Source organism: Mustela erminea, chromosome 19 (assembly GCF_009829155.1).
Source record: "Mustela erminea isolate mMusErm1 chromosome 19, mMusErm1.Pri, whole genome shotgun sequence".
Classification (NCBI taxonomy): Eukaryota; Metazoa; Chordata; class Mammalia; order Carnivora; family Mustelidae; genus Mustela; species Mustela erminea.
The window spans coordinates 42,423,685-42,450,120 of NC_045632.1; the positions used below are offsets into that span (position 1 = coordinate 42,423,685).

At 57.0% G+C, this 26,436-nt stretch overlaps 4 protein-coding genes across 23 annotated transcripts; 2 read left to right on the top strand and 2 right to left on the bottom strand.

The window, feature by feature from the left end:
- Positions 1 to 199: 199 nt before the first annotated feature.
- On the top strand, positions 200 to 3,815 carry NOL3 (nucleolar protein 3). Of its 5 annotated transcripts, none has more exons than XM_032325384.1 (5): positions 200 to 391; positions 492 to 640; positions 2,749 to 3,051; positions 3,217 to 3,588; positions 3,668 to 3,815. In XM_032325384.1, the coding sequence occupies exons 3-5, from the start codon at positions 2,757 to 2,759 to the stop codon at positions 3,673 to 3,675; spliced, it is 675 nt and encodes a 224-aa protein (XP_032181275.1). In that variant the 5' UTR covers positions 200 to 391; positions 492 to 640; positions 2,749 to 2,756; the 3' UTR covers positions 3,676 to 3,815. The 5 variants fall into 5 exon arrangements, with proteins under 5 accessions (XP_032181275.1, XP_032181273.1, XP_032181276.1 ...); XM_032325382.1 differs by having other exon boundaries at positions 516 to 640; XM_032325386.1 differs by lacking the exon at positions 492 to 640 and having other exon boundaries at positions 201 to 391; positions 3,217 to 3,493; positions 3,524 to 3,588.
- A 402-nt stretch (positions 3,816 to 4,217) lies between these two features.
- KIAA0895L (KIAA0895 like) lies at positions 4,218 to 11,971 on the bottom strand. 8 transcript variants are annotated; one of them, XM_032325375.1, is made up of 9 exons: positions 11,846 to 11,971; positions 9,802 to 10,028; positions 9,486 to 9,514; positions 8,620 to 9,245; positions 8,388 to 8,531; positions 8,010 to 8,142; positions 6,751 to 7,056; positions 6,524 to 6,621; positions 4,218 to 5,584 (listed from the first exon to the last, which is right to left on the bottom strand). In XM_032325375.1, exons 2-9 carry the CDS (start codon positions 9,810 to 9,812, stop codon positions 5,420 to 5,422), a joined length of 1,512 nt encoding a protein of 503 aa, XP_032181266.1. In that variant the 5' UTR covers positions 9,813 to 10,028; positions 11,846 to 11,971; the 3' UTR covers positions 4,218 to 5,419. The 8 variants fall into 8 exon arrangements, with proteins under 8 accessions (XP_032181266.1, XP_032181268.1, XP_032181264.1 ...); XM_032325377.1 differs by having other exon boundaries at positions 5,420 to 5,584; positions 9,486 to 9,498; XM_032325373.1 differs by lacking the exon at positions 11,846 to 11,971 and adding an exon at positions 11,234 to 11,828 and having other exon boundaries at positions 5,420 to 5,584.
- A 522-nt stretch (positions 11,972 to 12,493) lies between these two features.
- Positions 12,494 to 18,886, bottom strand: EXOC3L1 (exocyst complex component 3 like 1). Of its 9 annotated transcripts, none has more exons than XM_032323946.1 (14): positions 17,844 to 18,886; positions 17,495 to 17,548; positions 17,109 to 17,269; positions 16,811 to 17,030; positions 15,663 to 16,275; positions 15,462 to 15,579; positions 15,201 to 15,326; positions 14,872 to 15,101; positions 14,683 to 14,793; positions 13,632 to 13,761; positions 13,387 to 13,509; positions 13,154 to 13,309; positions 12,938 to 13,062; positions 12,494 to 12,829 (listed from the first exon to the last, which is right to left on the bottom strand). In XM_032323946.1, the coding sequence occupies exons 2-14, from the start codon at positions 17,538 to 17,540 to the stop codon at positions 12,640 to 12,642; spliced, it is 2,349 nt and encodes a 782-aa protein (XP_032179837.1). In that variant the 5' UTR covers positions 17,541 to 17,548; positions 17,844 to 18,886; the 3' UTR covers positions 12,494 to 12,639. The 9 variants fall into 9 exon arrangements, with proteins under 9 accessions (XP_032179837.1, XP_032179835.1, XP_032179836.1 ...); XM_032323944.1 differs by having other exon boundaries at positions 17,109 to 17,284; XM_032323945.1 differs by having other exon boundaries at positions 17,495 to 17,588.
- Positions 18,887 to 19,099: 213 nt separating this feature from the next.
- Positions 19,100 to 26,308, top strand: E2F4 (E2F transcription factor 4). Its single transcript, XM_032323956.1, has 10 exons — positions 19,100 to 19,921; positions 20,361 to 20,470; positions 20,612 to 20,773; positions 21,096 to 21,139; positions 21,880 to 21,941; positions 22,161 to 22,458; positions 22,950 to 23,144; positions 24,952 to 24,999; positions 25,214 to 25,258; positions 25,362 to 26,308. Exons 1-10 carry the CDS (start codon positions 19,445 to 19,447, stop codon positions 25,475 to 25,477), a joined length of 1,557 nt encoding a protein of 518 aa, XP_032179847.1. The 5' UTR covers positions 19,100 to 19,444; the 3' UTR covers positions 25,478 to 26,308.
- The last annotated feature ends 128 nt before the right edge of the window (positions 26,309 to 26,436 follow it).

The following is a 26,436-nucleotide window of genomic DNA, read 5'->3' on the forward strand; positions in this document are numbered from 1 at the left end:
GAATTGCCCGACGCCAGAAGGCCCCCCTCCCGGATTCATTCCGTGCGCCTGGGGTGGGGAGGGAAGGCGGACTATGCCTAGAAGCCCAGGGGTGCCCGACCCCCCAAAGCCTGCCTCCGGGTGTCCCCAGAACTCCCCCCTTCCCCTCCCCGCTCCCAGTTCCCGGCAGCCCTGGCCGCCCCGCCCCCGCCGCAGCTGCTGCTCCCACCCCCACCCCGCCCTGCCCTTTCTGCCTCGTCATCTACTGCCCCGCGGAGGCTCGACCCATGAGTGGGGCCGCCCGGAACGCTTAGAACCAGGAGCCCCACCCCACCCGGCTGGGGGAGGGAAGAGATACTGAGACTGGGCAGAATCCGCGCCCGACCACCACCACCAGCCGAGCTCGAAGGAGGTCTGTGAGCACCGCCCCTCCACCGGGTTCTCGCGGTGGGACTGGGTGCGGGGGAGGTACGGGGAGCCTTGTGATCGCTCTTTTGTAAAGCCTCCCGCAGTTTCCCACAACCCTCGCTCTCTAGCATAAGAGACCGCGCAGAGAGGTGGAGGGAGGCCGAGACCTTCCTCGATGCCTCGCACCTGGAGCCACCTGGAGCTCCGGATTTGGCCTCTGATCGTTGAAGGACTGGCCGGGACTTAAATTTCGGTATTCAGTTCCGACCGTTGACTTGCCGCTGGGGCCTGTGCACCCCACACAGGACAAAGTGCAGCACTTGGCATACTGCAGGGAGGAGGCTAACGTGAAAATAACTTGCAGAGCCATGAGGGAGGAGGGGTCAATCCAATCTGTCCCCCAGCCCCAACTTGTACTGAGCAGGTCCTGCACCCGTGACTGGGAGACAGTCTTTGGAGGTCTCCGCTGAAGAGGGCAGAGGGTCCCTGAACACAGTGAAGTGATGTCAGCGTGGTGGTGAGATGCTGCTTCTGGGGCACACAAGAGAAGGAGCCAGTCTGCCTTGGGGACGCTCAGGCACTGGGGTGGACAAGGGAATATTTGAGTCTTGGAGGATGGGCCCCCAGCGTGGAGGGAGGGGAAGGATATTCCAGGCTTAGGGAACAGCATCTGCAAACGTTTACATGTGCCAGGGGCTTGCACGGTTCTCCCAGCACTGTGTGGCAGAGGGAAATAGGTGGTGTGTGTGGGGGAAACCTAGCTGTCCATAGGGGTGGGAGGTGGTTTGAGTGGCCAGGCCACACGATCTTCATTCTCTCTGATGGGCAGTGGGGAAAGGGGACAAGTAGTTGAGGCTGATATTCTGCTTGGCAGGAGATCTCAAAGTTCAAGCTGGAACAAGTCAGAGTCCAATTCTGCCCTCTGGTCTCTCTGAAACTGTCTCCTCATCTGTAAAATGGGGACAATAAATCCTGCCCCAGAGACTTGTCAAAGTCACTATGCTTTGGGGGTGATGGGACGGGAGTGAAGGGTACTGAGAGAGACTGTCACAGGAGATAAGATGATGATGGGGGCCTGAGGGAGGATGCTGATGGAGACCCAGGGAGAGGGGGACAGGGGATAGTTCTGGTCTCTGCTCAGTAGTCTGGGGGAAGTGCTGACAATGCGGTATGGCCAGGAGTGGTGAAATGACCAGGGAGGCACAGCATGACACCAGGTGGTAGTGAGAGAGACCTTGGAAGCAAGATGGGGCTTGGACTACAACCACTCTCCCAGACCTAGAGCCAGATAGAGAAGTAGGGGAGTGACCTCAGGAGGAGGATGAGACCCAGGAGGGTGCTGTGTGGACAAAGCCAAGGCTAGAGGAGATGAGCTGAGAGAGGGAGTGGTCTAGGGCCTGACCCCTTTGGGGCTTAATGCCAGGGGCCTTACTGCCTGGGTCAGGCCACCCCAGAAGTGATGGGCCATTGTCCTTGCTTGTTAATAAATGGATTAATTTCTACCTAACACCCACTGCTTGCTAGAGACAGGCTCTCAAAATAGGAAGATCCATGGAAGAAAACTGAAAGTTCAGCAGCATTTGTTGACAGCTTTTATGAGTTGGGTCTATGGCATTTAAGGAAGCAGCAAGAGAAGATTGCCAGGGCAGCAGGGAAAGAGTTGGATCTCAGGTGATGTCAGGAGATCTTGGTCAGAGCTAGGACTTAAGAAAATTTAGGTAACCCTGCTCAGGTATTAGGGATATGGGACATACGGGGGCATTGGTGAGGGGCTGCAGGGACAGCGCATATCCTTGGGGTCAGAATAAGGAGCCCGGACTTCCTTCAGTCGGTGAGCGGAGGCCCTCAGCACTTGTGCTCTGGGTGCAGAGGGGATTCAGTGCTCTGCAGGGTCTAAGCTGGACAGGAAACGCCAGACTAAGAAAGAGGTTAGGATGACAGAAATAGTCAGCGGATAGACTGGAAAAGTCGAGGCTGCAGGCTGGGTATTGGGATCAGTTGGGATCATCTTTATTCCTGTTACAGTAGGGAAGCAGGCTGGGAAATAGAAGTTCCTTTGGATAAACTAGGTCTGAATAGAATATGGGATCCACAGGCAGCGGGGGCTCAGGAGGGACGTGCTGACTGGGGAGAGGGGTAGAGAGTAAATACGGACCCAGAGGAGTGGAGAGCCACAATTGTCATTTAGGGGATGAAGAGAAGCCTGAGTAGACTGGGGACAAGCCCTCTGCCGAGGAGCTCTCTGGCCGCCGGCTGGAGGTGAACTTAAATCGCAGCCGTGGGTGTTCACTGAGACCCTGGGGGAGAGGTCAAAAGTGGGGAGTCCCGGCTCCCAGTACCTCTCTCCCCTCCCCCATGCAGCCCCCACCATGGGCAATGCGCAGGAGCGGCCCTCAGAAACCATCGACCGGGAGCGGAAACGCCTGGTGGAGACGCTGCAGGCGGACTCGGGGCTTCTGCTGGATGCGCTGCTGGCGCGGGGTGTGCTCACTGGGCCCGAGTACGAGGCGCTAGACGCGCTGCCGGATGCCGAGCGCAGGGTGCGCCGCCTGCTGCTGCTGGTGCAGAGCAAGGGCGAGTTCGCCTGTCAGGAGCTGCTGCACTGCGCGCAGCGGACCACGCGGACACCCGACCCCGCCTGGGACTGGCAGCACGTGGGCACCGGTGAGCGCGCGGAGGCGGGGCCTGAGCCAGAGCGCGGGGCGTGGCATAAAGGGTAGAGTGGGGAACCGAGTACTAGTCTCCCCGACCCCCAAGGGTGTGTGTGGGGTGGGGAGGGATACCGCAGAGGCAGAAAATGAGCCTCAGATACTCCCACCTCCGCCCCAGGCTACCGGGAACGCAGCTACGACACTTCGTGCCCTGGCCACTGGACACCTGAGGCCCCTGGCTTGAGAACCACTTGCCCCGAACTGCCCAGAGCTTCAGACTGCGAAGAGGCTGGGGTTCCCAGGGGCTCAGAGGCAGTGCAATCCGGAACGCCCGAGGAACTCCATCCGGAGCTGGAAGCTGGGGCCTCTGAAGAGGCTGAGCGGGATGTCGAGCCAGAACCAGAGGCAGAGGCAGAACCCGAACCTGAACTGGAGCCGGAACCCGAACCCGAGCTAGAGCCCGAGCCGGAGCCCGAGCCGGAGCCCGAGCCCGAGCCCGAGCCCGAGCCCGAGCCCGAGCCCGACTTCGAGGCTGGTGACGAGTCTGAAGGTGTGAGGCTACCCAAACCCGGTGCCGGCGGGAGTGTGGGCCCCACCTGACCAACCATTTTTTTCTCTGTCATCTCTAGATTCCTGAATGCTGGAGGAACACTGACAGGCCACCCCTGCCCAAGCCGCGCGTAGGACCTGGGATCCTGCCCTGACATGTGTCGGGGGTTGCCACCAAGTCTCCACCCGACCCAGGACCACTAGAAGTGAATAAACTCTAGAGGGTCAGCCTGGGCTGTGTGACTCTGGCTTTTTGCCCAGGAACCAGGGTGTGGGTCCATGCCCTTGAGGTTCAGCAACCTGGGCAGCCTCATGCCCCACTGTCCAGTTCTTAGCCCCATTTCATCCTCAGTAGCCCAAGCCACGCCCCCCTGGAGCCCTCAGTCCCAGGCCCCTAGTTTGACAAGGGCCAGACCCCTGGGCCCTGCCCCACAGTCCTTTTCCTCTCGTGAACCAGTTGTGGGGGTGGGGCTGTGTAGTTACCTGCCCCTCACTTCATGGAAGTCCTTGGGTATGGTACAGGGAAGGGAGACTTCTCTCCACTTAGGGCAGGCTAGAGCTCACAGCCTTGAGAAGTGAGATTAGGAGAGAGGAAGAGGAAGGGATCTTGGGTACACAGAGCCCACACGCTTCATTGTAATTGTTTTAATTGTCTGGCTTCTCTCTGGACTGGGGACTCAGGGAGGGTTCTGACCAGTAACTGGCACCCAGAAGGTGCTCTACACACATTCACTGACAAGATGAATAAGGACTTTCCAGTTGCATTTCTGAGTTTTACAGATGGGAAAACCAAGGGCAAGGGTGAGAGTGGGAATGGGTCAGCATCACACAGCTGAGTCTGAGGTGAAACCAGAAGCAACAAGCACCTCTACACCATCTTGATCTGGGGGAGGGGTGGCTCAAGACTTGGGACAACAGCTAGGGGCCTGCCCCTCAGTCTCAAATGTGGCTGTTGCCAGCCTATGCCACCCTCTGCCAGAGGCCAGCTGTGAGGGTGTGGGCAAAGACACAGGAGCAGCACAGGCCGTTGGAGGGGCTGGGGGCTGGGGGCAAGGCCAAGTGAGCTCTTGGGCTTGACTCACAAGGCCTAAAGGACTGTGTGTGTGTGAGAGAGAGACAGAGAGACAGAGAGGAGAGTGGGGCTAGGAACTGTTGGTGCCTTCCAGAGGAGCACTGTTCCCTCCACCACACCTTTAGAAGCTGCTGCCTCCCAGCCCCAGGAAGCAGAGCACATAAATAGGGTATAAATACATGAGCAGTGGGAGAGGCAAAATGCCAGAAAGCACACCCCAGCCCAGCTGGGTCTCCACCACCAGGACCGCTGCCCCTTGAGCCTGTCTGAAAGCCAGACCCTCATGCTCAGGCAGTCACCCTAGGAGAAGGGAGATCCCCACCAGGACCCAGTGAGAGGTAGAAAGCGTGAAAGCTAAAGGAGCACCGAGGGGCCAGGTGGGGGAAGGGAGACACTGGAGTATGCAGACACCCAAAGCCATCTCATGCAAGAACAAGTTTCTACTCCCAAACCACCCCCCATCCCCATCATGCTCAGCCTCCCTCCTGCCCCCAGGCTTCCCCTCTGTTCAACAGAGAGCCGGACGTAGGAGGGCAGACTCAGTTTGCTTGACATGCTACTACTGGTCCCTAGGCCCCAGAGAGGCTAGCAAAGGACCCAAAGGCTCTGATGTTGCCACTCCTACCTCCTGGGATGCTCCTGCCCTCCAGTTCACCAAGAAACACCCAGGCCATGGAAGCACAGAACAGTCATCTTCATGTTCTGAGAGCTGATCTGGAGCCCTCTGTCCAGAGCCTCCGGCTGTAACTCTCAGCCAGCCTCAGTCAGGCAGCAGGCGGCCCAGTTCTGCCTCATCCAGCCGGTTAGTGGCCATGATGTGCTCCAGCTGCTGCCGGTAGCGTGCCAAGTCTTGCATGAAGTGGGGCACCCGGGTATTGTCCAGCACCCCATAGGGCCGCAGGTGGTCTACATCCTCATAGGACACCTGCAGGAAGGAAGCTGGTCTTCAGGGGGAGCCAGAGGGAGCCATGGCTTTCAGGTCACTGCTCTCTATCAGTGTCTCACTGCCGTCTGCTCCTGCAATGCCTCCCCTTCCCCTCCAGATCCACTCCCAATGTTATACACTCTGAGGCTTAGTCCTAGGTGTGTTTGCTCTCTTAACCCCAACCCAGCTTCTTCCCTCACCTCCAAAACTAGGTATCTAACTGCTTCCTGAACACCTTTCCCGTGATCTCCCTCAGGCACCTCAGACCCCACACCCAATGCTGAATGCCTGGGGGCCCGCTTATGCCAGCCCTACCGGCCTCACAGTTCCCTGGGTCAGCTTGAGGGAAGGGACCTGGAATATCACCCTCCAACTCAGGGTGGCCACTGGGCTGGAGGAATTCTACTCTCTGAAGAGCTTTCCCTAGCTTGCTCCTCCCACTGCATGGCCACAGGAGACTAGACTGCCATAAGTTCCACAGGAGTGACTGGAAAGGCAGCTTCCTCCTCCCACTGCACTCCCTTCTCTAGGCCTCTCTCTCCATTCCGCCTTCCACAGAACATCCACAGGGAGCCTTCTAAAGCAAAAGTGACATTTCTGAAAGCTCTCCTGATTCTTTATTGCTTCAGGTGAAGTTTACCTTCCTTAGCCTGGCACAGATACCCAGAGCCAGACTTGGTGTCTGGCCGTTTCTCCAGCCTCCTCCCCCCAACCTTTCTAACTGCTCCCCTGGCCTGAATGCTCGCCTCCTTTGAGGTGTGGTGTCTACACATACACCTGCAGCCTAGGTCAAGTACCTCTTTGTTCACCTCCCCGCCAGGTCTCCCCGCCAAAGAAGCCTGGCACCTAATCCTCAGTTGGGCAGCCATCAGAGGCTCAGGGAACACTGCAGGGACGAGGAGAGCTGGCTGGGATCCCTAGAGGTCCGTGGCCCCTCACCTTGCCCAGTGAGGTCAGCAGCGGGAAATCGATGGTCTGGCGGTGCCGCAGAATGCGCACGATGCCATCCAGGTACACCTGATCCTTGCTGAAGCAGCCTGTGGGCACGAGAGGGTTTGTGAGCCCCTAGGCCGGAGGCCTGCCCCGCCCCCAGGCCTGGCTCAGGGCGTTCTGCACCCCCAGGCCTCCTTCAGGGCACCCCACTCCAACCCCGCGCGGGTGCCCACCGGGCAGCGAGGTGTCAGTCTGGCCGCGCTTGGCGCGCACGCAGTACTCCCAGCGCACGTCAGCGTCCTGCACGTAGCGCGCCAGGTCCTGGAAGAGCTGGCGGAAGGACATGCGCGAGGCGCGGTGGATGGTGTAGTAGAGCAGGGCGGCACGCCATAGGAAGGGCTGCTTGCGGAACAACACGCTGTGCAGGCTGGCCAAGCCCTCCTCGGTGGGGTTCGCTGGCCGCAGTCCGTACTGCAGCCGGCCCTCCGCACTGTGCCACGGCTGCCGCGCGTTGTTCACGCCCCGCAGGTAGTGAGTGCCTACAGAGGAAGGCACCACTGGGTAGGTCATCCTAGGGGACCAGTCTGCGGGCCACGTCCTGCTACCTCCTACAGAAGCTCTAGCCGGTGACAGTGAAGGGGACTCATGGTGACTCACACGTACTCTAGCCCCTAAATTCAGCCTCTCGTGCAAATTCTTGCCCCCAACCCACGCCCCAAATGCATACTCACCCAACCCCAGGCAGTGGGAAGACCCTCCTTAGGTGAACTCACACCCAAGGGCTTAGAGTCCCCCACACAAGAATCCTTCCCCACCCATCCAGGGCTACACACACAAGCAACTCTCCCAAACCCACACTGCCCCCCACGCCCCTCGGAGAGGTGCAGGAACTCCCAAACCACCGCAGCCCACCATCCCCAAATGTCCATATCAATTTGACAGTCATGCTGATGATCCCAGCGAAAAACATCTTTTGCCCAGAGCTACAGGATTCTTAAATAGGAGAAACAGACAGAAAGGAATAGTAATTCCCGTTCCATGCTCTCCTTTTCAGCTCAACCTATCTCCTCCTAAAACCTGGCTTTATGTCCTCAACTAATTCCATTCCTAGGATCTGGCTTTCCACCCACCCAGGAGGGCCTCCATGTTGGCTGGGCTAGTGGGACCCTCAGGGTACTCCCTCTGGCCTGTCCGGGCCTCAGCAGCCTTGTCCCCACTGTCAAGGGAAATCAGAGAGGAAGTAGAGATGAAGACGAAGAGATACCCAAAAGGAGCAAGAGATGAGGGTGAGCCCAGATAGCGGGCAGGCATGTTCTGGCCTACCTCTGTGAGCCAGAGGGAGGAGGTAGCTGCTCACGAAGGGAAAGGACCCGTCCTCCGGAAGGAAGGGGAAGAAAGAGAGGGGGGTGGGGTTACTGGGGCCCCTTGCTGCCCCCCACCCTGTCCCAACCCCCCTCATCCTACCCACCCACCCACCTACCCACACCCTGACCTATCTCGTGCCGCAGCATGCCCTCCAGCCAGTACTGGCGGGCTCCCGTCAGGTTGATGGCCAGTGTTGGTCGGCTGTTCTCCACCATCATCACTGCCTGGGACAGCAGGTCTTCACTCAGCTGCACCACAACCTGCAGGTGGTAATGAACCTAAGCCATGGCCACCAGCCCTGAGACCAGGATGCAGGTGGACCCACTGATGCCACAGGGCAGCCAGGCCACACACCCTTCACCACCTCTGCTCAGAGTCAGCTCCCACCTTATTAGAACAGGGACGGGGGCTTGCCTGGGATCCCAAGCTGGCCAGGTATGGAGCTGGGCCTGGCAGCCTGGTTTGGGGCACAGAGAAGAGGGCCTCAAAGCGAGGGCTAGCTCACCTCCCCAACGCAGCCCTCCTTCTGCATGTATTTGCGAACAATGGACCAGATCTGGCACTTGGTCAGCAGCTGGCCCCCCGTTGCAGCTTCGAAGTGTTCATAGGTACCAAACTTCTCCAGGACAGCCTCAATGATGCCAACTGCCTGCACAGAGGGTTGGGGTGGCTGGTCAGATCAGGTGGTGATCAGGATCAGGACCAGGACCAGGATGAGGCGGGCAGGCTGGACTGACCTGATGGATGAACTGTCCAGAAGCCTCACAGTACTTCTCCAGCACAGCCGTGGGCATGGGCTCCTGGTACTCGAACTGTGGGTTGTAGGTGTAGTGGGACTGGAAGAACTTGTCCCGCTCTCGGTCCATATTGGTTGGCCGCAAGGCCACCAACATGCAAGGGCTCTTGCTGGCACCACGGCCTGCATCCTTTCGAGTCTTAGCAATGTGAGGCAGGGAGGCTGCAGGCCGCAGGGTTCCCCCACCTGGGTCCCGTCCCCGTCCAGGTGGGGCCCGACCCTGGGTGCCACCCCCCCGCCGGCCAGTACTATTTACAGTATAGGTGCTCTCACTGCGACGCATGTGGCCACGGAGGCCCAAGTGCAGCTCTGAGTAGGGCTGCAGCTCAGGCCGGGGCCGCAGGGCTGAGGGGATTGACAGAGCCAGGGGCAAGGCCAGGGACTGAGGCCAGGGGTACAGCAGTGTCCCATCTCGGTCTGAGGGCTTCAGTCTATGGCCCAAGGACGAGGGACTGGTTGGTGGGCTGGGGGGTGCCTGTTCATACACCTGAGCCCCTGAGTCCAGCACCATTCTGTCCTGGGGTTCACATCCAGCCGGGTCACTCCAACTCCCCACACTGTCGACTTCTGGGGACACAGAAGGGCATGTGGAGGCCAGTATGAGTGGGTGTCGCCTGAGCACCAACAGGCCTTGTGCTCCACATTGTGCTCCACAATGCCCTGGCTGGGTGCTTAGTGGGTTCGGGGCCTGCCACCAGGGATCTGGATAGCTGCGCCTTCATCCCCATCCCCGTGTCCATTCCCTCCACCAGGCTCACCCAAGGAAGCTGGACTGGGGGAAACAGGAGGCAGAATTGATACACTCACCTAGATGGTGGTACTGGAACCCCCTTAGCCTGTGAGCTGCTGGAAGTGAGGCCTGAGCCCCTTCATGACTTTAATCCCTGTGCTCGGCACCCACCCAGACTGGGAGCTGGTATAGTGTAGCCCCAGCTGCTGGGAAGATGGCTGAGGGAGCCTCACTTCCTTTAACCTGCCTTCTACTTATGGCATTTTTTCGGTCTCATCCCTCCCCTCCCACCTGCCCCACCACCTCCGCCAGGCCCAGTGGGCCTCAGTCAGGTTGAGTGCCTGCATGCCCCTTACATATGTTAGTACTTCCACCAGGAATGGTCTCTCTCACCTCTGGGTCATATGTTCAAATCCCAGTTAGAATTAGCTTTGTGGGGAGCAGAGGGAGACTTCAGCAAATTCAAGCCAATCCTTGGTCTGTCTCCTATCAGAGGCCTCTTTCTAATGGTCATCCAAGGCCGGTGTTGGCACGTTCGCCCCTTGCTCTGTACTAGGGCTCAGAACAATCCAGTTTCTCCCCAGAGACGACAGAAGGCTCCAGATTCTGAACTCCTTTGCCTGTTCAGGGACACAATTCCAGTATTTCTCCAACATCATCAATCTCTTCCTCTCTATGTATTCTTGCCAGCAGCATAAACACATGCTGTTATTTCTGTCTTAAAAATACAAAACCAAACCCTCACTTGACCCCACACTCCTCTAGCCCCACCGCATCTCCCAGCAGCTGCTCCCTGTTGCAGCATAACACCCATCTGTATGCAGTCTGATTCCTTCTTTTCCTGCTTTCTCTTATGTTTCACTCCAATTAGGCTTCTGTCCCCACTCTCCATTGAAACTGATCTGAGCAAGATCAACAATGATCTTCATATTGATCGGTGCACTTGACAAATTAATCGTTTCATTTTAGAAACATGTTCTCCACTTGGGCTTCTCAAGCACACTCAGATATATTCTCCTACCTCACTGGCTGTTAGTTCTTGGTCCTTCTCGCTCATCATTCCTGTCTTCCTGATCTCTTAAAATTGTAATGCCTCAGGACTTGGAAATTCCTATAGAAACTTCTCTCCTTCATTTATGCTTATTCCCAGGGTGATCTCATCCAATTTCATGGTTTTAAGTACACCACTCCAGACTTCTATAAACCTCCAGCTGGTGTTGCCAGTTCTCAGTTCAACATCTTTACTTGAATATACAACAGGCATCTCCAAACTGAATATGTCTCCTATCTGGAATGCTTCCCCCCAGATAACCGCAGGGCTCACTCTCCCATTTTCCTTAGATTTCTTCACAAAGATGTCATCAGACAAGTCTCCCTAACACACTCTCTTTAAAATAGTAAACCTCCTCTTTCCTCCCCACCACAATCTTCTCTTCTCCATATTATTGGTTTCTAAAGCAGTTATCACCACATGAAGTACAGTATATGTCATTATTAGTTATCTGTTTTCTCCTTTTGAATGTTCACAGCTGTGTCCCCAGAACCCTGAACAGTACCCGATCCAGAGCAGTTGCTCAATAAATGGATCAACCCAAGAGCACTTTTTCTCAGAACTGGAATCATTCCATTCATGCACTATGTTTCCCTATCAATTTCTGATCCCCTACCCCACCTCTCTTCCCTCTGCCTAGTAACCAGCAGTCTGAAAAGATTTCAGGCCTCAGACTTCACTCTTCTCAACAAACTGTACGCTTTTCTGGACTTCTCACTGGTCTCTGGGTCTCTACCTCCATCCCCACCCCCTCCCTTCTTTCATTCGACCTACCTCTTTGTAATTACCAAGAATACGCCTGTTTCTTTCACGTCTCAGGTTCTTTCGCCAAGAATGCCCTCCCAATTGCCTCCCTGTAGCAAACTCCTAACCATTCCTAAGGGCTCGGTTTAGGTCTCACCTCCAGGAAGCCTTCCTGGGGACTTGGAGACTCCCAGTGTCTAGGAGCCTTCTTTACCACCCTAAGCTGTCACTGTCGGAGCCTAGATCCGTGTCCCCACACTACCCCCTTAACTCCCTCAGGGCAGGGACGAATCTGATTAACCCCCATGTCCCAAGCACCCAGCACTACATGCGGAATGAATGAAAGATGGTTGGGGAAGAGCCCAGACACAAGGTGGAGTCTAGTGACAAATGAGAGGGTGTGGCCTACGCCAATAGAAAAACTCCCGGAGAGGATAACGTGAAAGAGGAGCCAATGGGGGGAGAGGAGGGGCGTGACCTGCAGCCAATAAGTGGCGGAGGATGGAGCAAAGGGCGTGACCAATGGGGGGCGGAGCCAGAGGACAATGGGGGGGGTCCCTGGTTAGGTGAGTAGGGGTCGTGTCGCGCGCCTTCGCGGCCTCTCGGGGGTGGGGGGGTTCTGTCCGCGTACCGCACCCCCACCTGTTCGCTCCTCTTCTCGCCGCCGCTGTTCCCGCTTTGCAACACCAGTCGCCGACAGCCCAGCCCGCGGGAGCGACCGCTGGTGACGCACGCACTCGGGCGCGCGCACGCTCACGGGAAGGCGCGCCTATTCACGTCAAATTCGGCGGCGGCGCGCACCCGAGAACAAAGCTGGGGGTGGGGTCAGGCAGAGCCGAGGGCGTAGTGTCCGCACCAAGTCACGCCCCTAGGCGTGGCGTTATCTTAAGCCCGCCCCTTCCACGAGGACCCCGCGGGTTTCAGCGCTTCACGTACTACTCGGCCTTCAGAGTCAGGGCCTCGACACGAGCTCACTGCCCTGGCGCGGACAGGTGGGGCTGTAGTCCACCTATGGCGGCAGAAGCGCTGGTACTTGCGAACGCAGTCCATACCGGGCTGATGTCAGGATAGGTGAGGTACAGCCCATATATCAGGACTGGAGCCAGGATAACTTAGGCGTTTCACTGAGCGTGAACCCCCTAATCATCACACTTTTATTTTTTTTTAAAGATTTTATTTATTTATTTGACAGACAGAAATCACAAGTAGATGGAGAGGCAGGCAGAGAAAGAGAGGGAAGCAGGCTCCCTGCTGAGCAGAGAGCCCAATGCGGGACTCGATCCCAGGACCCTGAGATCATGACCTGAGCCGAAGGCAGCGGCTTAACCCACTGAGCCACCCAGGCGTCCCAATCACACTTTTATTTTATACCCCCTTCTCCATTACACAATTCAGGCCTCTGGGGGCCATCCCTGTATCCGGAGGGCAGCCGGGCGTCAGGCACAGGGCCCCGAGGGAAGGCAAGAGGACAGCGCAGGGGTAGGTGCTGGGACTAGGCTGAAGAGTGCGCGGCGACCGGCAGAGGGCGAGGGCTGCGGGCCGGCCTGCAAGGAGCTGAGTGCGGCCAGGCGCTGCTCCCGCGACACGTCCCCGCGCAGGTCCAAGAGGGCAGAGATATGATCCTCGCTACGGGAACACCACAGAGGTGTGTGTCAGCTCCGTCCCACTCCGCCCGAATCCATCCTCCCTCACCGCCCCACCCCCCCGCGCCCCAACCAGAACCAGTCTTCGCACCTCACGTCGGGAAATTTTTGTCGTAGACCCGCCACCTCGAGGCCAAGCAGCATGGGGTCGCGGAGGTTCAACAGATCCCGCAGAGCGAGGAGCACTGGTGCGCACTGAACACTCTCCTCTAGGCCCTGGGCACGGCAGAGTAGGTCTCACGCCCGCCCTGGACCTCCACCTAACCACTGAGACTCCTGCCCATCTTCTCGCCTAAGGAACTCTCACCAAACCAAGGAAAAGCTCCCGAAGCTGGGCCGCGTCGTGCTGCAGGCGCTCGGCCACCTGGGTCCTCTCGTGGGCTCCTCGGCACACTAGGCGGCCCTGCATCAGCGCACGTAGGTACTGCAGTACCACCATACGTTCTGCCTCCGCCAGGAGCAGCTGCGGAGAGCGCAGTGGATTCAGCACGCCTTTCCCGTGAGCGCTTCCCTACTTCCCAGCCTTTCCCTTAAACGCACCTGGGCCGCAGGATCCCGCACGCGCCTAAACTCCTGGCAGAAGCGCGCTGTCCGCTCGCACACATCGTCCAGTAGCTCTGGGCTCGACAGCCACCGGCGTGAGGGCAGAGCCGCGAACAGGGGCTGTGAGTGGTGGCAGAAACGGGGTTGGAAGAAAGATCCAGACCTAGCATTCCCCCTGCAAAGACGCACATCCAAATATGCTGTGTATCCTCCCCCACCCGCATCCCCACTTGAAGCCTTACTTGGAGCTCTGCCAGCAGCGCCTCCAACACCAGACGGCAAATCCTCCTCTGTAACTCGTCCAGCGCTGTCCCCACCGGAGCCAACGCTCCCGAAGCCGCCCCTTCGGGCTGCAGGCCTGACACGGAGGAGCTGGACCGACCAAAAGTTAAGGCTTCAGGACCAAGGCCAAGGCCCTCGCTGCCCTCTGTTGTCTAGCCACTCTCTCGCCACCTAGTGGTGAAAGTGTGTGGCGCGAGGGGACCAGAATGGCGGCTCTACTTCTGAAGATCTGGGGCTCGGACCAAGGAGCTGTGGACTCGCATCTAGAAGGAACCCAATCAGACCTGCCCCTGGTTTGCAGTGAGACTTCGAGAAAATCATGCCTTTTGGTTTCTGTCTAGGTAAGGAAAGAGTTTAATCCCAGTCAGGAGAGATTCAAACTCATCATTAACTTGTTTGTTCTCTCTGTCCCCCACCCCAAGGAACATAAGACCCAAGAGGAAGAGAATATTTTTCTGTTTTGTTCACAACTCTAACCTCAGACGTTATGTGGCACAGAGTAGGGCCTTGATGAGTATGTGTTGGATGAATGAATGAATAATTGATACTGGCAGGCAGGCACTGTGGTAGGTACTTCACATCCGTCATGGGATTCTCAGAATGTACCATTATTACCCAACGTAGTACTGATAAGAAAAACAAGATTCAGGGGTGCTTGGGTGGCTCAGTGGGTTAAAGCCTCTGCCTTTGGCTCAGGTCATGGTCCCAGGGTCCTGGATCGAGCCCCGCATGAGGCTCTCTGCTCATCGGAGAGCCTGCTTCCCCCTCTCTCTGTCTTTGCCTGCCTCTCTGCCTACTTGTGATCTCTATCAAATAAATAAATAAAATCTTAAAAAAAAAAACAAGATTTAGAAAGATCAGGTAACTCATCCAAAGTCACACAATTAGCAATCAGTAGAACTAGGATGGGATTCCCAGGGCTATGTGAGTCTAAAATTTCTGATGACCTAGTGTGGACTGGGTCCATACCTAACGGGTTCAGACAGGGGTTCGGTGGGGGGTGTCTGGTACCTGAGTGCTGACTGGTGGTTGAGGGTGGCCAGTAGGTAGGGCACATAATGAGGAGCTGTTGCTTCCCCACTGGTGTGGTCTCGAGAGAATCGGATCAGAGCATCACTAAAGCTGCAAAGGGCAGAGGTAGTTCCTGTACCTGTCACTCTGGAGCCCCCACAACCTAAGTCCCTGCTACTCCAGCCCCACCTCAAAGAAACCCAAGAGCCTGTTTTGAAGATGCCCTTTCCTCCTAGTGTGTCTAATTCACTCAGATCCCCTTTGGGCTGCCCCAGGAGCAGGGCTAGGGGTTGGATGTGGGTCAGTGCCTTGGCAGACCTCCTCAGGAATGTGCCCAGTTCTGATAGTGCCATGCCATGCACCCGCTGCTGCAGTGACTCGCTGACCAGGCTGGTCACACGAATGTTCTCTTCCAGGATCTACAGGCAGAAATGGGTGACCATCAGCAGAGTCCTAACCCTGTTCCCCCCCCCTTTCTCTATGGGGGCTTCCTGCCTGTCTGGCCTTTTCCCACCCACCTGCAACACTATGGCCGGCATAGGTGAGTGGTAGAAGCCAGAAGAGTCTGTGCCGGGTTCCTGCTCTCGGTTCCACTCAGCTACCTCCCCATCCAGTGCCCTCTGCAGCCACTGGGTCACATTGGCCTGGAGGAAGGGGCAAAGAGGGCCAGGATGTAGCAGGGCACTGATCCTGCTTGAGACAGGTAGACATTCGACTCTACAGATACAGGCCCACAGCTGGTGGCAGAGCTTCTCTGTACCTGGGCCCCAACTACTCACCTGAGTTTGGGCCACAAATGTTGCCTCCAGCTGTTCAATGTTCTCCAGGGTCAGGAGGGGCTCCAGCTGAGACACATCAGCCTCAGGCCCCAACTCTAGGCTCCCCATCATCTCTGGCCTGCAGATGGGTAGCCCAGGGTCATTCTGAGCCCCCAGCCTCTGATCCACCCACTTCCCATTGCCCCAAGGGGACGGACTGACCCCAGGTACACATGCAGTGCCCAGTGCAGCAAGGTGAAGGCATCAGCAGCTCCTAGTCCGGGCCCTTCCAGGAGTTGCTGCAGGCAGCGGCGCAGTCCACTGTGCAGGGTGTGGGCCCATAGCTGGACCACTTTGTAGTGTGGTGGGCAGCAGGGTGCTACTAGTGCTTCAGCTAAGGCCAACTCGGCTGGTAAAGCCACCCGCAGGGCTTCCAGCCACCCTGCCAGGGCCCCTGGCTCAGGAAGAAGAGGTGTCCCAAAGTGGGTCCGCTCCAGGCCCTCCTGTAATGCCTGCAGACAGCGCTGCCGCCAGTCCCTGGGGGCCAGCTCTAGGGAGGCCATGTACCCAGCATCCACCTCCGCCACACGCACAGCGGCCACCAGCAAGGCTGGGTCCTCCCTTGCCAGCTGCCCTGCGGCCCCTGCAACTGTTTCCACTGCCCGGCCAAGAGCCTCAGCCAGAGGGCCCAGCCCCTCAAAGACTGGCAACTCCAGGCCCTCCAGAGGGGCCCATGTCTCTTCTTGTAGCTGCTCCAGCTCCCGAAGACACACATATGCTTCCAAGAGCCGCTGGGCATCAATCAGGGTCTGTGTGTGGGCCACTGCAGCTGGCACTAAGCAGGGAGAAGATGAAACAGTCCTGAGTCTCAAACCTCCCACCTGTACAATGGGTACAGCAGGGGATGCTCAGGCCCTAGGGCTGGAGTGATGTGTAAAATGTTTAATAAGCAGTACAGCAGAGCACTGACCAATCTGAAAGGACCCAGGGAAGGGCCTAGAGACCTGGTGGGCCAAGTGTAAATTTTTGAGCTGATGGAACAAGAGAAAGTCAGGGATCCTGGAGGCAAGACAGTGAGGAATTCATGGGGCCATGCTAGTGGCTATTTACCCTGTTAAGGAATTATTTCAATAAATTAGCAACCAGAGTGGTCAGAGCCACTTGGCAGAGTCTCAGACCTGATTCAGACAACTCATGCTTGAGAATTTCAGAATCCCAATTTGTATCCTGCTTCATATGCCGTTTGAAGCCTGAATTACTCTCTGGAAGGTCCCTGCAATCTCCGACTAGTGCCCCAACCCCTCGATCAGCGATGGGGGTTTTGTAACTAACGGTTGGGGGGCTGAGGCCCAGGACCCCTGCACACTTACCTGCCCACAGCCGGGGCAGCAGCTGAGACAGGACCCGCAGCTGCTTGTGCTGTGCAACCTGTTCCCGCAGCGGTTTCAGGGTCTGCGTGGTCTCTGCCATACCCTGTAGCAACCCATGGGCCTGGCCCAGGGCCTCACGGGCTCCCTGCACGGCCTCAGAAGCCTGGGCCAGCTGCCACACGCCAGTCTTCACGCCCTCCAGGTAGGACTGCACCACTGACTATGGGAGGGAGGCAGCCAGTGAGGCCTGGCAGTCCCACAGCACATCCCCAGCACTCCTTTCCCGACCGATGCCTACCTTGATGCGTGCTTCCAGGGAACAGGTACGCTGAACCTCACGGCTGCGGTACTGGCCCAGTCTGGCCAGCTGCTCCGGCCGGTAGAAGATACCCGAGGCCCATTTGAGTGCTGCTCCTCGGGCAAGCTGCTCCGCCCTCTCCTGCTCTGGCCACTCAGGCCCTGGGCAGGAAGAGCCTGGGCAGCTTCGTCAGTTGGGCAGGGCCTACAGGAAGTGGCCCGAACCTGCTCCCCTTCCTACTTCTCAGCCTATCCCCTAGGACAGTCCGATCCATTCCTCCTGCTGCCCTGCAGAGCTCCAGCCAGACCTGGCAAGGGGGATCCAACCCCCCATTCCCATCTTTCTTGCCACCATCCCTCCCTTAGCCCACCCAGAAGAGCTCATACCGGGGGGAAGTGAGGGCTGCATTTCGTCCTTGGTTGCTGAGTCCATGGCAGTCCCTGGAGGAGCCGAAGATGAGGTAGGAGTGGGGGCAAGAGTCTGGGTTCAAGCAGACAGAATGGATGCTCCTGTGAGCTGTGGCCTCAGTCTAGGGCCCTCTGAGAAGGAGGAGGGGTGTTCTTAGGGGGTTCTTGCCCAACCCCCTCAGGAAATGAGAAGGAGGTGAGTGTGATGGGGAGACTGGGTTTCGTAGTTTTTCCCCTGTGGACACCAAGTGGGGGAGGGTAGGTACAGGCCTCTGCTGGCCCCCGCTGCTGCTCTGAATTGCAGAGGACGGTTCGGTATGGAACTCACCAGACTTGACCAGGCATCGAGTTCTTTCTCCTTTGAAAACAGTCTTGGCCTTGAGGATGTCCCTCTTCCCCAGTCTTCAGGGCAGAACTGGGTGTTCTCTCCCCCGGCTCACGAGGCCTGGGTAGTTCCAGCCCACACCTCAGCACGCAGCAGACTTCTCCCCAAGGAAGGCTCTGTACCACCTCCCAGCCCAGGAGCACCCTCCTCTGTCCAAGGCCCCTCCTTCCCCAAGGCCAAATGCTGGAAAGGAAGGAAGCTGAGCCTCTGGCCCTTTATTCCCAACAGGAAAGTGCATCTGCATTGTGGAGAGGGCTGGGCGCCACTTCCTTGGGGGGAGGGGGCATACTCCCTGTGAACCCTGAGTCCTGCCCAGTCCATCCAGGACTTTTTGGTGCTCAGGACACAGACATGAACTAGACGGCCCCAACTTGGGGTGGAGAATAGGGCACACAAATATGGGTGCAGACAACATCACAGTGGAAAAACTGTGTTGATGGCTTTTCAGAAGAGGGTATGCACCTCTGCAGAGAGGTGAGAGGCCAGAGGCTGTTGTGAGGAAGGTGTGTGGTGGGTGATCATGAGAGAGGGGTAGAAGAGCTATGAAAGCTGTGTTTGTCTTAAGAGTTAGAGAGGGCCATGGAGAGGACCACCGGCTAGTACTAATATAGTGAACCCCAGTTACCACCCCAATCCACCCTTCAAGACAACACCACTTGTTCCCCTAGCTGCCAGTAGTGTAGGTTGCTGAGATGTCACAGCTGAGTCTCTCACTTGAAGTTAGGGCACAAAGACCTGGTAACCTTGCCTGGACATGGACCACCTTGGAAGGGCCACCCCAGTTTCAGTGCTGCTAATAGGATGGCTTGAGGCCTCGATTATAACTGTATCATGGTTTCTGCCCAATTTTGCACGTCTTGTCTTACTCCCTTACGAGGGAGGATCCTCAATAAACTCCCCTGCGGGCAGATCCCTGTCTCAAAGACAGCTTCACAGAGACCTTGACCTAAAATAAATGACAAATAATGATGGTATCAAACATAACAACATGGGGGCGCCTGGGTGGCTCAGTGGGTTAAGCCGCTGCCTTCGGCTCAGGTCATGATCTCAGAGTCCTGGGATCGAGTCCCGCATGGGGCTCTCTGCTCAGCGGAGAGCCTGCTTCCCTCTCTCTCTCTCTCTGGCTGCCTCTCCGTCTACTTGTGATTTCTCTCTGTCAAATTAATAAATAAAATCTTTAAAAAAAAACCCATAATAACATGGTACTAGCCAACACACGATCCTTCCTACCTTCCAGGAACTGCTCTAAGTGCTCTACATATATGTACACATATGAGCATGTTTGCCTTGGTGGGAAAATGGTTATAACTCCTTGGTCTCTGAGCACTGCAGTATGGAGACAAGAGAAAGATGAGGCTGGGATCAGGGATGGGGAATGGGAATGGAGACAAGTGAGCAAGCTAGATGGAGTTAGTGCTTGCTGTTTTGGCAAGAAGTGAGGGACACTATTAGGATCAGTAAACCCAAGACACTGGGACAGCTTCTAGGAGCAGGTTTGGGGAAATACATTGGCCTCATCAGGCAGCGTGGTCTCCTCTTCTGAAATGGGGACAGGCTGGGCAGCCAGAAAGGTTATTGTGGCTCTCCCTTTACTACTGCCGGGGCTGTCCACCGACTCCCTCCACCTCCCTCTGCATTCTGTCCTCTCGCCCGGGATCCACGGATTGTTTTCGTCCTCTTCGGCGTTTGGACATTTGCTGATGGTTCCCGAAGTTTTGCTGCCGAGTCCGCAGAAAGGAATTGCGCCGGGTTCCCCGGGAGAGCGCGGAGCGGAAGCGGAAACGGCGACGCTGGCGCCGGCGGCCGGGTGGCCAGGAACGGAAGCGGAAGTGGCGGCGGCGCCGGCCTGGCCTGGCCTGGCTGAGGGGAGGCGGCGGGCGGGAGCGATGGCGGAGGCCGGGCCACAGGCGCCGCCGCCCCCGGGCACCCCAAGCCGGCATGAGAAAAGCTTGGGACTTCTCACCACCAAGTTCGTGTCGCTTCTGCAGGAGGCCAAGGACGGCGTGCTTGACCTCAAGCTGGTGCGGCCTGAGCTAAGGGGCGACCGGGAGGATAGTGGACCAGGCAGGCCGGGACCGGTAGTGGGAAGCCCCGGGGCCGTCCAACTGAGCCCTCGGAGAGCAAGCCGCCATCGGTGCGCTTTCTCACGGGAGGGAGGCCGGGAGCTGTTTCATTCATTCGACCGAGGCCATTGAGCGTCAGCTATGTGACAAGCTCTGGGCTGCAGGTGCGGGTCCTCGTGGCCCTCCTCCGCTGGTGTGGGAAGAAGAGCATCAGAAGATCAGTTCAGACTGTGCCAGGCCTCTTCTGCCCCGCGGTCCTGATCTGCTTTGGTGTCTGGGAGAAGGGGTGGGACTCAAGCCACCCCCTTTTCAGATCACTGCCAGACTGGGTTTCGAGGTAGCTGGGGGGACAGCTGAGGGTGGGGCTGAGTACCCTGCGCTCTGTTCTGTCTGCCAGGCAGCTGACACCCTTGCTGTGCGCCAGAAGCGGCGGATTTACGACATTACCAACGTGCTGGAAGGTATCGGGCTGATCGAGAAAAAATCCAAGAATAGCATCCAGTGGAAGTGAGTGGGGGCACCTGGGAGGGCGATGGCATCTTTTACTCGGAAGTGTCAGGGGTGTGGGGAGGAGGACACAGGAGAGAGCAATGGCCATGGGACCCAGAGTTCCTGGCAGCTCCTCTAAGCCTCACTCCCTGGGCTCAGGGGTGTGGGGCCTGGTTGCAATACTCGGGAGATTGCCGACAAGCTGATTGAGCTCAAGGCTGAGATCGAGGAGCTGCAGCAGCGGGAACAAGAACTGGACAAGCACAAGGTGTGGGTGCAGCAGAGCATCCGGAATGTCACAGAGGACGTGCAGAACAGCTGATATCCTCCTGGCGGTCCCTGCTCCCGGGGAGTGGGCGAGGGGCCCTCTAGTCCAGCTGGGTTTGCTCTGTGGTGCCCTAGACACTGTCCTTCTTGGGAGGATGATCCTGCAGCTCCTGGCCAGGTCCCTGCCTTGGCATCCCTCCTCAAACTCAAAGCCCTTCCCCGACCATTCTTGGTCTGTGATCCTTCTCCATGTAGATCCCAAGGCCCAGGATCTTTCTCTTGTATGTCAGATCTCTGCTAAAGAGCTGGGTTTTCTCTGTGGTCTGCTGTCTGTCACCATAGGCAGGGCATCAGCCGTTCTCCTTAACCCCCACACCTTGGCCTACGTGACTCATGAGGACATCTGCAGATGCTTTGCTGGTGAGCAGAGCCTGGGTAGGGGGCAGTGGGGGTGGGGCCACGCTGAGCCACAGCCCTGAGCAGTGGGCTCAGTGCCCAAGAAGAGTTTCTCTCTTAAGAGGGTTCCTTGGGCTTGCCTAAGAGGGTTCTTTGGGCTTGCCTAAGAGGAACCAGGCAGGGTAAGTCCTGGATTTAAGGGTCATTGGGACTCCATAGAGGCAAATCATACTGAAAGCGTACAAGAATTTTGGGCTGGGTTCCTGGGTCAGTTCCCATCTGCATTGTTTCCTGGGTCTGGCTTCTCAGGCATGACAGAGGCATAAGGGGTCTCAGAGGATGTGTGTATACTCTTGCATGCTTCTCTCCAGGGAACAGTGGTGCTCACTTGCAACCTGTAGTTAGTTGCATTATAGATGTTCCTTCCTCCTTTTCCGTCTTGCATTCTCTGCATTGTTTTGGGGAAGGAACATTGGCCTTGGCTTGAACATCTACTCCTAGGTAGCAGGCCCATCAATCAGGAAGTGAGATGCCCATGGCCAGCAATCCTTCGATACACATGTTTGAACCCAGATTTCCTGGTTACTGACCCTTGGGCTCTTGGTAGGAGAAAAGCTTTAGTTTTCTTCCCTGACCAGTGTGGGGTTTGGGTGAGGTTTACTTCCTAAGAGACTATATTTTTCCTTCCTTACTCAAAGGGATAGGCACCCCCATTCTCAGATTAGATTGAGCCCATGGGCCCTGACCCATCCTTGTCATTCTAGGAGATACCCTCCTGGCCATCCGGGCCCCGTCGGGCACCAGCCTCGAGGTGCCCATCCCAGAGGTGGGTGCTAAGCCCAGGCAGGCGGGGTTGATTGAGGGCGGGTGCTGGCTGTGGAGCCTGATAAGTCCCGGGTGGGGCAGGTAGGGGGAGGCCTGGGTTTGGGGTTTATCTAGAAGGACGGGCATCTAGGGTGGGAGAGAACGCTGTGGTCCTGTTCCAGGGTCAGGCAGGAGCCAAGCCTGCTTCTACTTCCACCTGTCCCCCATCCCCCACCTCTAGGGCCTCAATGGACAGAAGAAGTACCAGATTCATCTGAAGAGTGTGAGTGGCCCCATTGAAGTGCTGCTGGTGAACAAGGAGGCATGGAGCTCGCCGCCTGTGGCGGTGCCTGTGCCACCACCTGAAGATCTGCTCCAGAGCCCGCCTGCTGTCTCTACCCCTCCACCTCTGCCCAAGCCTACGCTGGCCCAACCCCAGGACACCTCACGCCCAAGTAGTCCCCAGCTGACCACCCCCACCCCTGTCCCTGACATCACTGAAGCCCAGGGGGTGCCTGGTCCAGCAACTGAGATCACAGGTGAGATATAATATACAACTGGTGATGGGGTGATTTCTGGGGCCCTAAAGGCAATGCGTCAGTGTTGGGGGAGGTATACTCAGAGTTGGAAGAGACCCTGTAGGGTTGTCCTTTACCTGGCCTCCAGCTGGCCTCCCCTTGCTATGGTGGTGAATGAGCTCTTTTTAATAGGGAAGCTCTCAATGTATGAAGAGGTGTCATTGGGTACAGTTCTCCCCAGGTCCACCTGTGTCTCATTTTCCCTGGCAGCCACTCTTAAAGTGTGGCCGCAGCAGCCATGCCATCCTTGAGTCCACCTCCTGCAGGCCTCATGCCCCTCTCTCCTTCGGGGGCTCATTTCTAGGTCACCTCTGTGGCCTGGGGACTGGCCGTGCCTCTGTCCTTGGGCCTGGGAACCGGGGCTCTTGTCATCCTGACTATAGGTTCTAGCACAAAGCTTCTGTATCCTACTTCCTGCTCCCAAGTGACTGGGTTCGGGGATCTGGTTGCAGTGAGTGGCGGCCCTGGACCAGACAGCAAGGACGGTGGGGAGCTCGGCTCCCTCCCCCCAGTCCTGGCAGCCCTGGACACCCGGCCACTGCAGTCCTCCGCCCTGCTGGACAGCAGCAGCAGCAGCAGCAGCAGCAGCTCATCCGGACCCAACCCTTCTACCTCCTTTGAGCCCATCAAGGCAGACCCCACAGGAGGTGAGTGCGTGTCCCCTGAGGGGCAGGGAGAACCCAGCTGCAGCCACTCCTAGGTCCGAAACAGCTGGAGCTGGAACCCAGCTCATCTGTCTCCTGAGCCAGACCAGAGCTGGCCAGCCCAATGGCCAGCACCCCAGCCTCAACCCTTGCCTCGACCCCAGAGCTCTGCCAGCCTGAGTGAGGAGCCTGCCACCAGCTCAGCACCGGTGCCCCTTTGCTTCCCTTCCTGGGCTACCCAGAACTCTTGGGACCCTCTCATGCCTTGCCTGCCTCCCCTTGCACTTAGGGGTCCGGAAGGCATAACCACCATCATGGGGAAGGGGCTATGGTACCGCCCTCAGGTTCCAAACGTGGGGGCAGTTCCTTATTGGGGGAGGTGACATCTGCCTGGAGTCTTCTATCCATCCTGCCATTTGGGTGTTTGCTTCTTCTAGGACTCATTCTCCTTGGTCCACAGGCACCGCTCAGTCTCTTCTCACTAAGTGACCCTTTGTTCTCTCTGTTTCTTCTCTCGTGTTCACTGTGTCTTTTCTGTCTGGACTCCAGATCTCTATTCCATTCTATGTCTTGGTCTCCTCGTCACCCTCCAGGTTTGCAGCATTCAGGACCCTTGTACTCCCCACCCCACAGGATGCCGGTGCTGCTCTGGAGAAATGGCCTCGCCCTGACTGCTGGCTCCAGCAGGTTTCTGGGCTGATGCGCTCGGGTGCCCTCTTGCTCTTTGGTGTTGCTTTCTAGCTCCTTTGGCATTTATGACACCAACTTTGGCCCTTCTCTCTCACTGGCTTTTTCTGATCTTTCCCTTGCACGCCTTTATAAATGTGCTTCCCAGGTCTCTGTTGCACACCTGTGGAGGGTATCCATTCTGGGCAGATTGAATCCCCAGCCTCCAGCTTGCCTAGGTCTTTGTCTGAACTCCACACCTGTGTCCTCGTGCCTTCCTCTGCGTATCTGATGAGCACTTCATTCCTGTGTCACTAACTGAAGCTTGCTTTTTTTCCTCTGTGTGTACCCTCCTATTGGCCCTGGTCCCCCAGGCCTGATACCTGCTTGTCACTCCACTTCCCATTTCCTTCTTGCTTCTCCTGCTCTCCACCTCACATTAACTAACTTGAGTTTTGTCTCAGACATCTCCCATCACTGGCTTCATGTATCCTCAACACTCAGGGTCACTGCCGGCTAACTCTCCCCTAAATTCTTCAGCACCCTCCTCTTTACCCTGCCTGATAGGGATCTGTCTGACACACAGGTTAGGTGCGGCATTTCGGTGTTTGAAAAGGACCTTTAATGCTTCTTAAGGGCCTGCTGGATAAAACCAGAGCCCTACACCTGGCCTGTGAGATCGTCGGGTGCCAGCACACCTCTCCACTTTCGTTTTCCTCTGCTTCCCATGTGCTTCCTCCCAGTCAGACCTTTGTAGCAGACTTGTCACCCTGCAGCACCAGCCCCTATTAAGTGTCTGCCTCTTCTTCTGTCCAGGCAGCATGGGCAGGCATGAGGGGGCATCTGCCATCGGACAGGGCATACCTGTCCATAAAGGGAAGGGGTCTGCTGTCCTTCTGTAGCACTTCTGAGTTAGAAGGGCTGTATCAGTCTAAGGATGGGCCTTTAGTACCCTGGGCTCAGCATTAAGGAACTCATATCTAGCAGGGGAGACTGACAATGCCAGCTTGGCCTGGGGCAGGGCCTCCATCTCCTCAGCTGTGTGGAGCCCCAAGATGGTGGTGTAACATCTGAGGAAGGTGGAGCCCAGAGTGGGATCAGACTGGATCTCTGTGTCCCTGAGCATGGCTTTCTTGTCTTTCAGTTCTGGAACTCCCCAAAGAGCTGTCAGAAATCTTTGATCCCACACGAGGTAGGTCTGCATTCTTCCATGGGGTAAGGGCACAGCTCATTGGGTCTTTTGGTTGTTCTCTTGCACTTCTGAGGACCTTTGATTATGCTTGGTACCTGGGCAAAGAGTAAAGTTCCTGATGGGTGGCTGGCGGGTCCTGAAGGGGGTCTTCATGGGCTTTAGTAGGTGGAGAGCTGGGAGCCAAAATGTAACTGAGCTTTTCTTTCCTCCCCAGAATGCATGAACTCAGAGCTGCTGGAGGAGCTGATGTCCTCAGAAGGTGGGTGGCCCAGGAAAGTGGGGGGTGGGGGGTAGGCAGGGGGTTGGGCAACTGCTCGCGGTGGGGGTCTTGGCCCAGAGCCTCAGGCTGGTGCTCTCTGCAGTGTTTGCCCCCCTCCTCCGCCTTTCTCCACCCCCTGGAGACCACGATTACATCTACAACCTGGACGAGAGTGAAGGTGTCTGTGACCTCTTCGATGTGCCTGTTCTCAACCTCTGACTGACAGGGACATTCCCTGTGTGGATGGGACACAGACTGTGTGACCTGGGGGGCTGCCTGAGGACCTCCCCCACTATACCCCTACACAGCTTGAGAGCCACAGACTCCTGGCTTCCCCAGCCTTCCCTCACTGCAATTCTGAAAACTCCCACTCCTCCACGAGCACCTGTACCGTGCTAGGAAAGCAGGGGCAAGGGGCTCAGCCCTCTTTGCCATGGAGCCAGAGTGTTTGCCTCTCCTTTTCTGGGGCTCTTCCCCCACCTCATGCCCTCTCCGAGCCCTCTCAGAGCCCAGGCTCGGCTGCCACTCAGTGGCACAGAACTGAAGACCTGCCATCACCTGCATAGGGCAGCTTGTCCAGCCCCACTGCCCTGTTGCAGCCAATACCTCCCAGTCTGAGGAGGGAAGCCTGGGGTGGAGCCAGAAGCTTGCCAGCACTACCCCTAGCCTCCTTCGAGTCTCCCCACCCCTAACCCTGCAGCTCCCCCTGGACCTCTCCCATGTACTCCCCCATCTGCTGGGCCCTTAGTCCCAGGACCTATAGGTGGTGGGGTTGGGGGGTGCTGCTAACAGGAAGGAACAGAGAGGTCTTTAGCTAGAAATTTGGGTGGGTAAGCCCCTGAGGATTGGCCCAATCTGCTGCCCTGTAGGTCCCCCACCTTGTTTATTCATTTACCCTCATTTAGAGCCATTTGCAGAGATTTAGAAAGATTTGCAGTAACGAATGGATTCCTATATAAAGATTATTTTTATACTTTTTGCAGCAAAAGGAAATTGTAATATTTGTACAGTATCCAAGTGAATAAAGACCATGCCTAAGGCTATCTCTGATCTGGTTCTTTCAGGGCCTCTCTCTGGAATTTTGATGGGTTGGTGGTGGGGCCAGGCGGATTACCTTTCCTGGAAAGGGAGGTGTGGCTGCTCTGGCATTCTGCCCTCCGCGTCCTGACCTGGCGCAC

Bases quoted from the DNA above. Each gene is read 5' to 3' on its own strand.
- E2F4 (XM_032323956.1), top strand. From the start codon at position 19,445: ATGGGGACAGGCTGGGCAGCCAGAAAGGTTATTGTGGCTCTCCCTTTA. The intron at 20,471-20,611 runs GTGAGTGGGGGC...CCCTGGGCTCAG, and splicing joins AAGAATAGCATCCAGTGGAA to GGGTGTGGGGCCTGGTTGCA. The intron at 22,459-22,949 runs GTGAGATATAAT...ATCTGGTTGCAG, and splicing joins TCCAGCAACTGAGATCACAG to TGAGTGGCGGCCCTGGACCA.
- KIAA0895L (XM_032325375.1), bottom strand. The intron at 9,246-9,485 runs GTGAGTGTATCA...CTGTGTCCCCAG, and splicing joins GTTCCAGTACCACCATCTAG to AAGTCGACAGTGTGGGGAGT. The intron at 5,585-6,523 runs GTGAGGGGCCAC...TCCTTCCTGCAG, and splicing joins TGCTGACCTCACTGGGCAAG to GTGTCCTATGAGGATGTAGA.
- EXOC3L1 (XM_032323944.1), bottom strand. From the start codon at position 17,540: ATGGACTCAGCAACCAAGGACGAAATGCAGCCCTCACTTCCCCCCG. The intron at 17,031-17,108 runs GTAGGCATCGGT...TCCCTCCCATAG, and splicing joins CCCTGGAAGCACGCATCAAG to TCAGTGGTGCAGTCCTACCT. The intron at 15,102-15,200 runs GTGGGTGGGAAA...TTCTGCCTGTAG, and splicing joins TGCCGGCCATAGTGTTGCAG to ATCCTGGAAGAGAACATTCG.
- NOL3 (XM_032325385.1), top strand. From the start codon at position 2,757: ATGGGCAATGCGCAGGAGCGGCCCTCAGAAACCATCGACCGGGAGCGG. The intron at 3,052-3,216 runs GTGAGCGCGCGG...CCTCCGCCCCAG, and splicing joins CTGGCAGCACGTGGGCACCG to GCTACCGGGAACGCAGCTAC.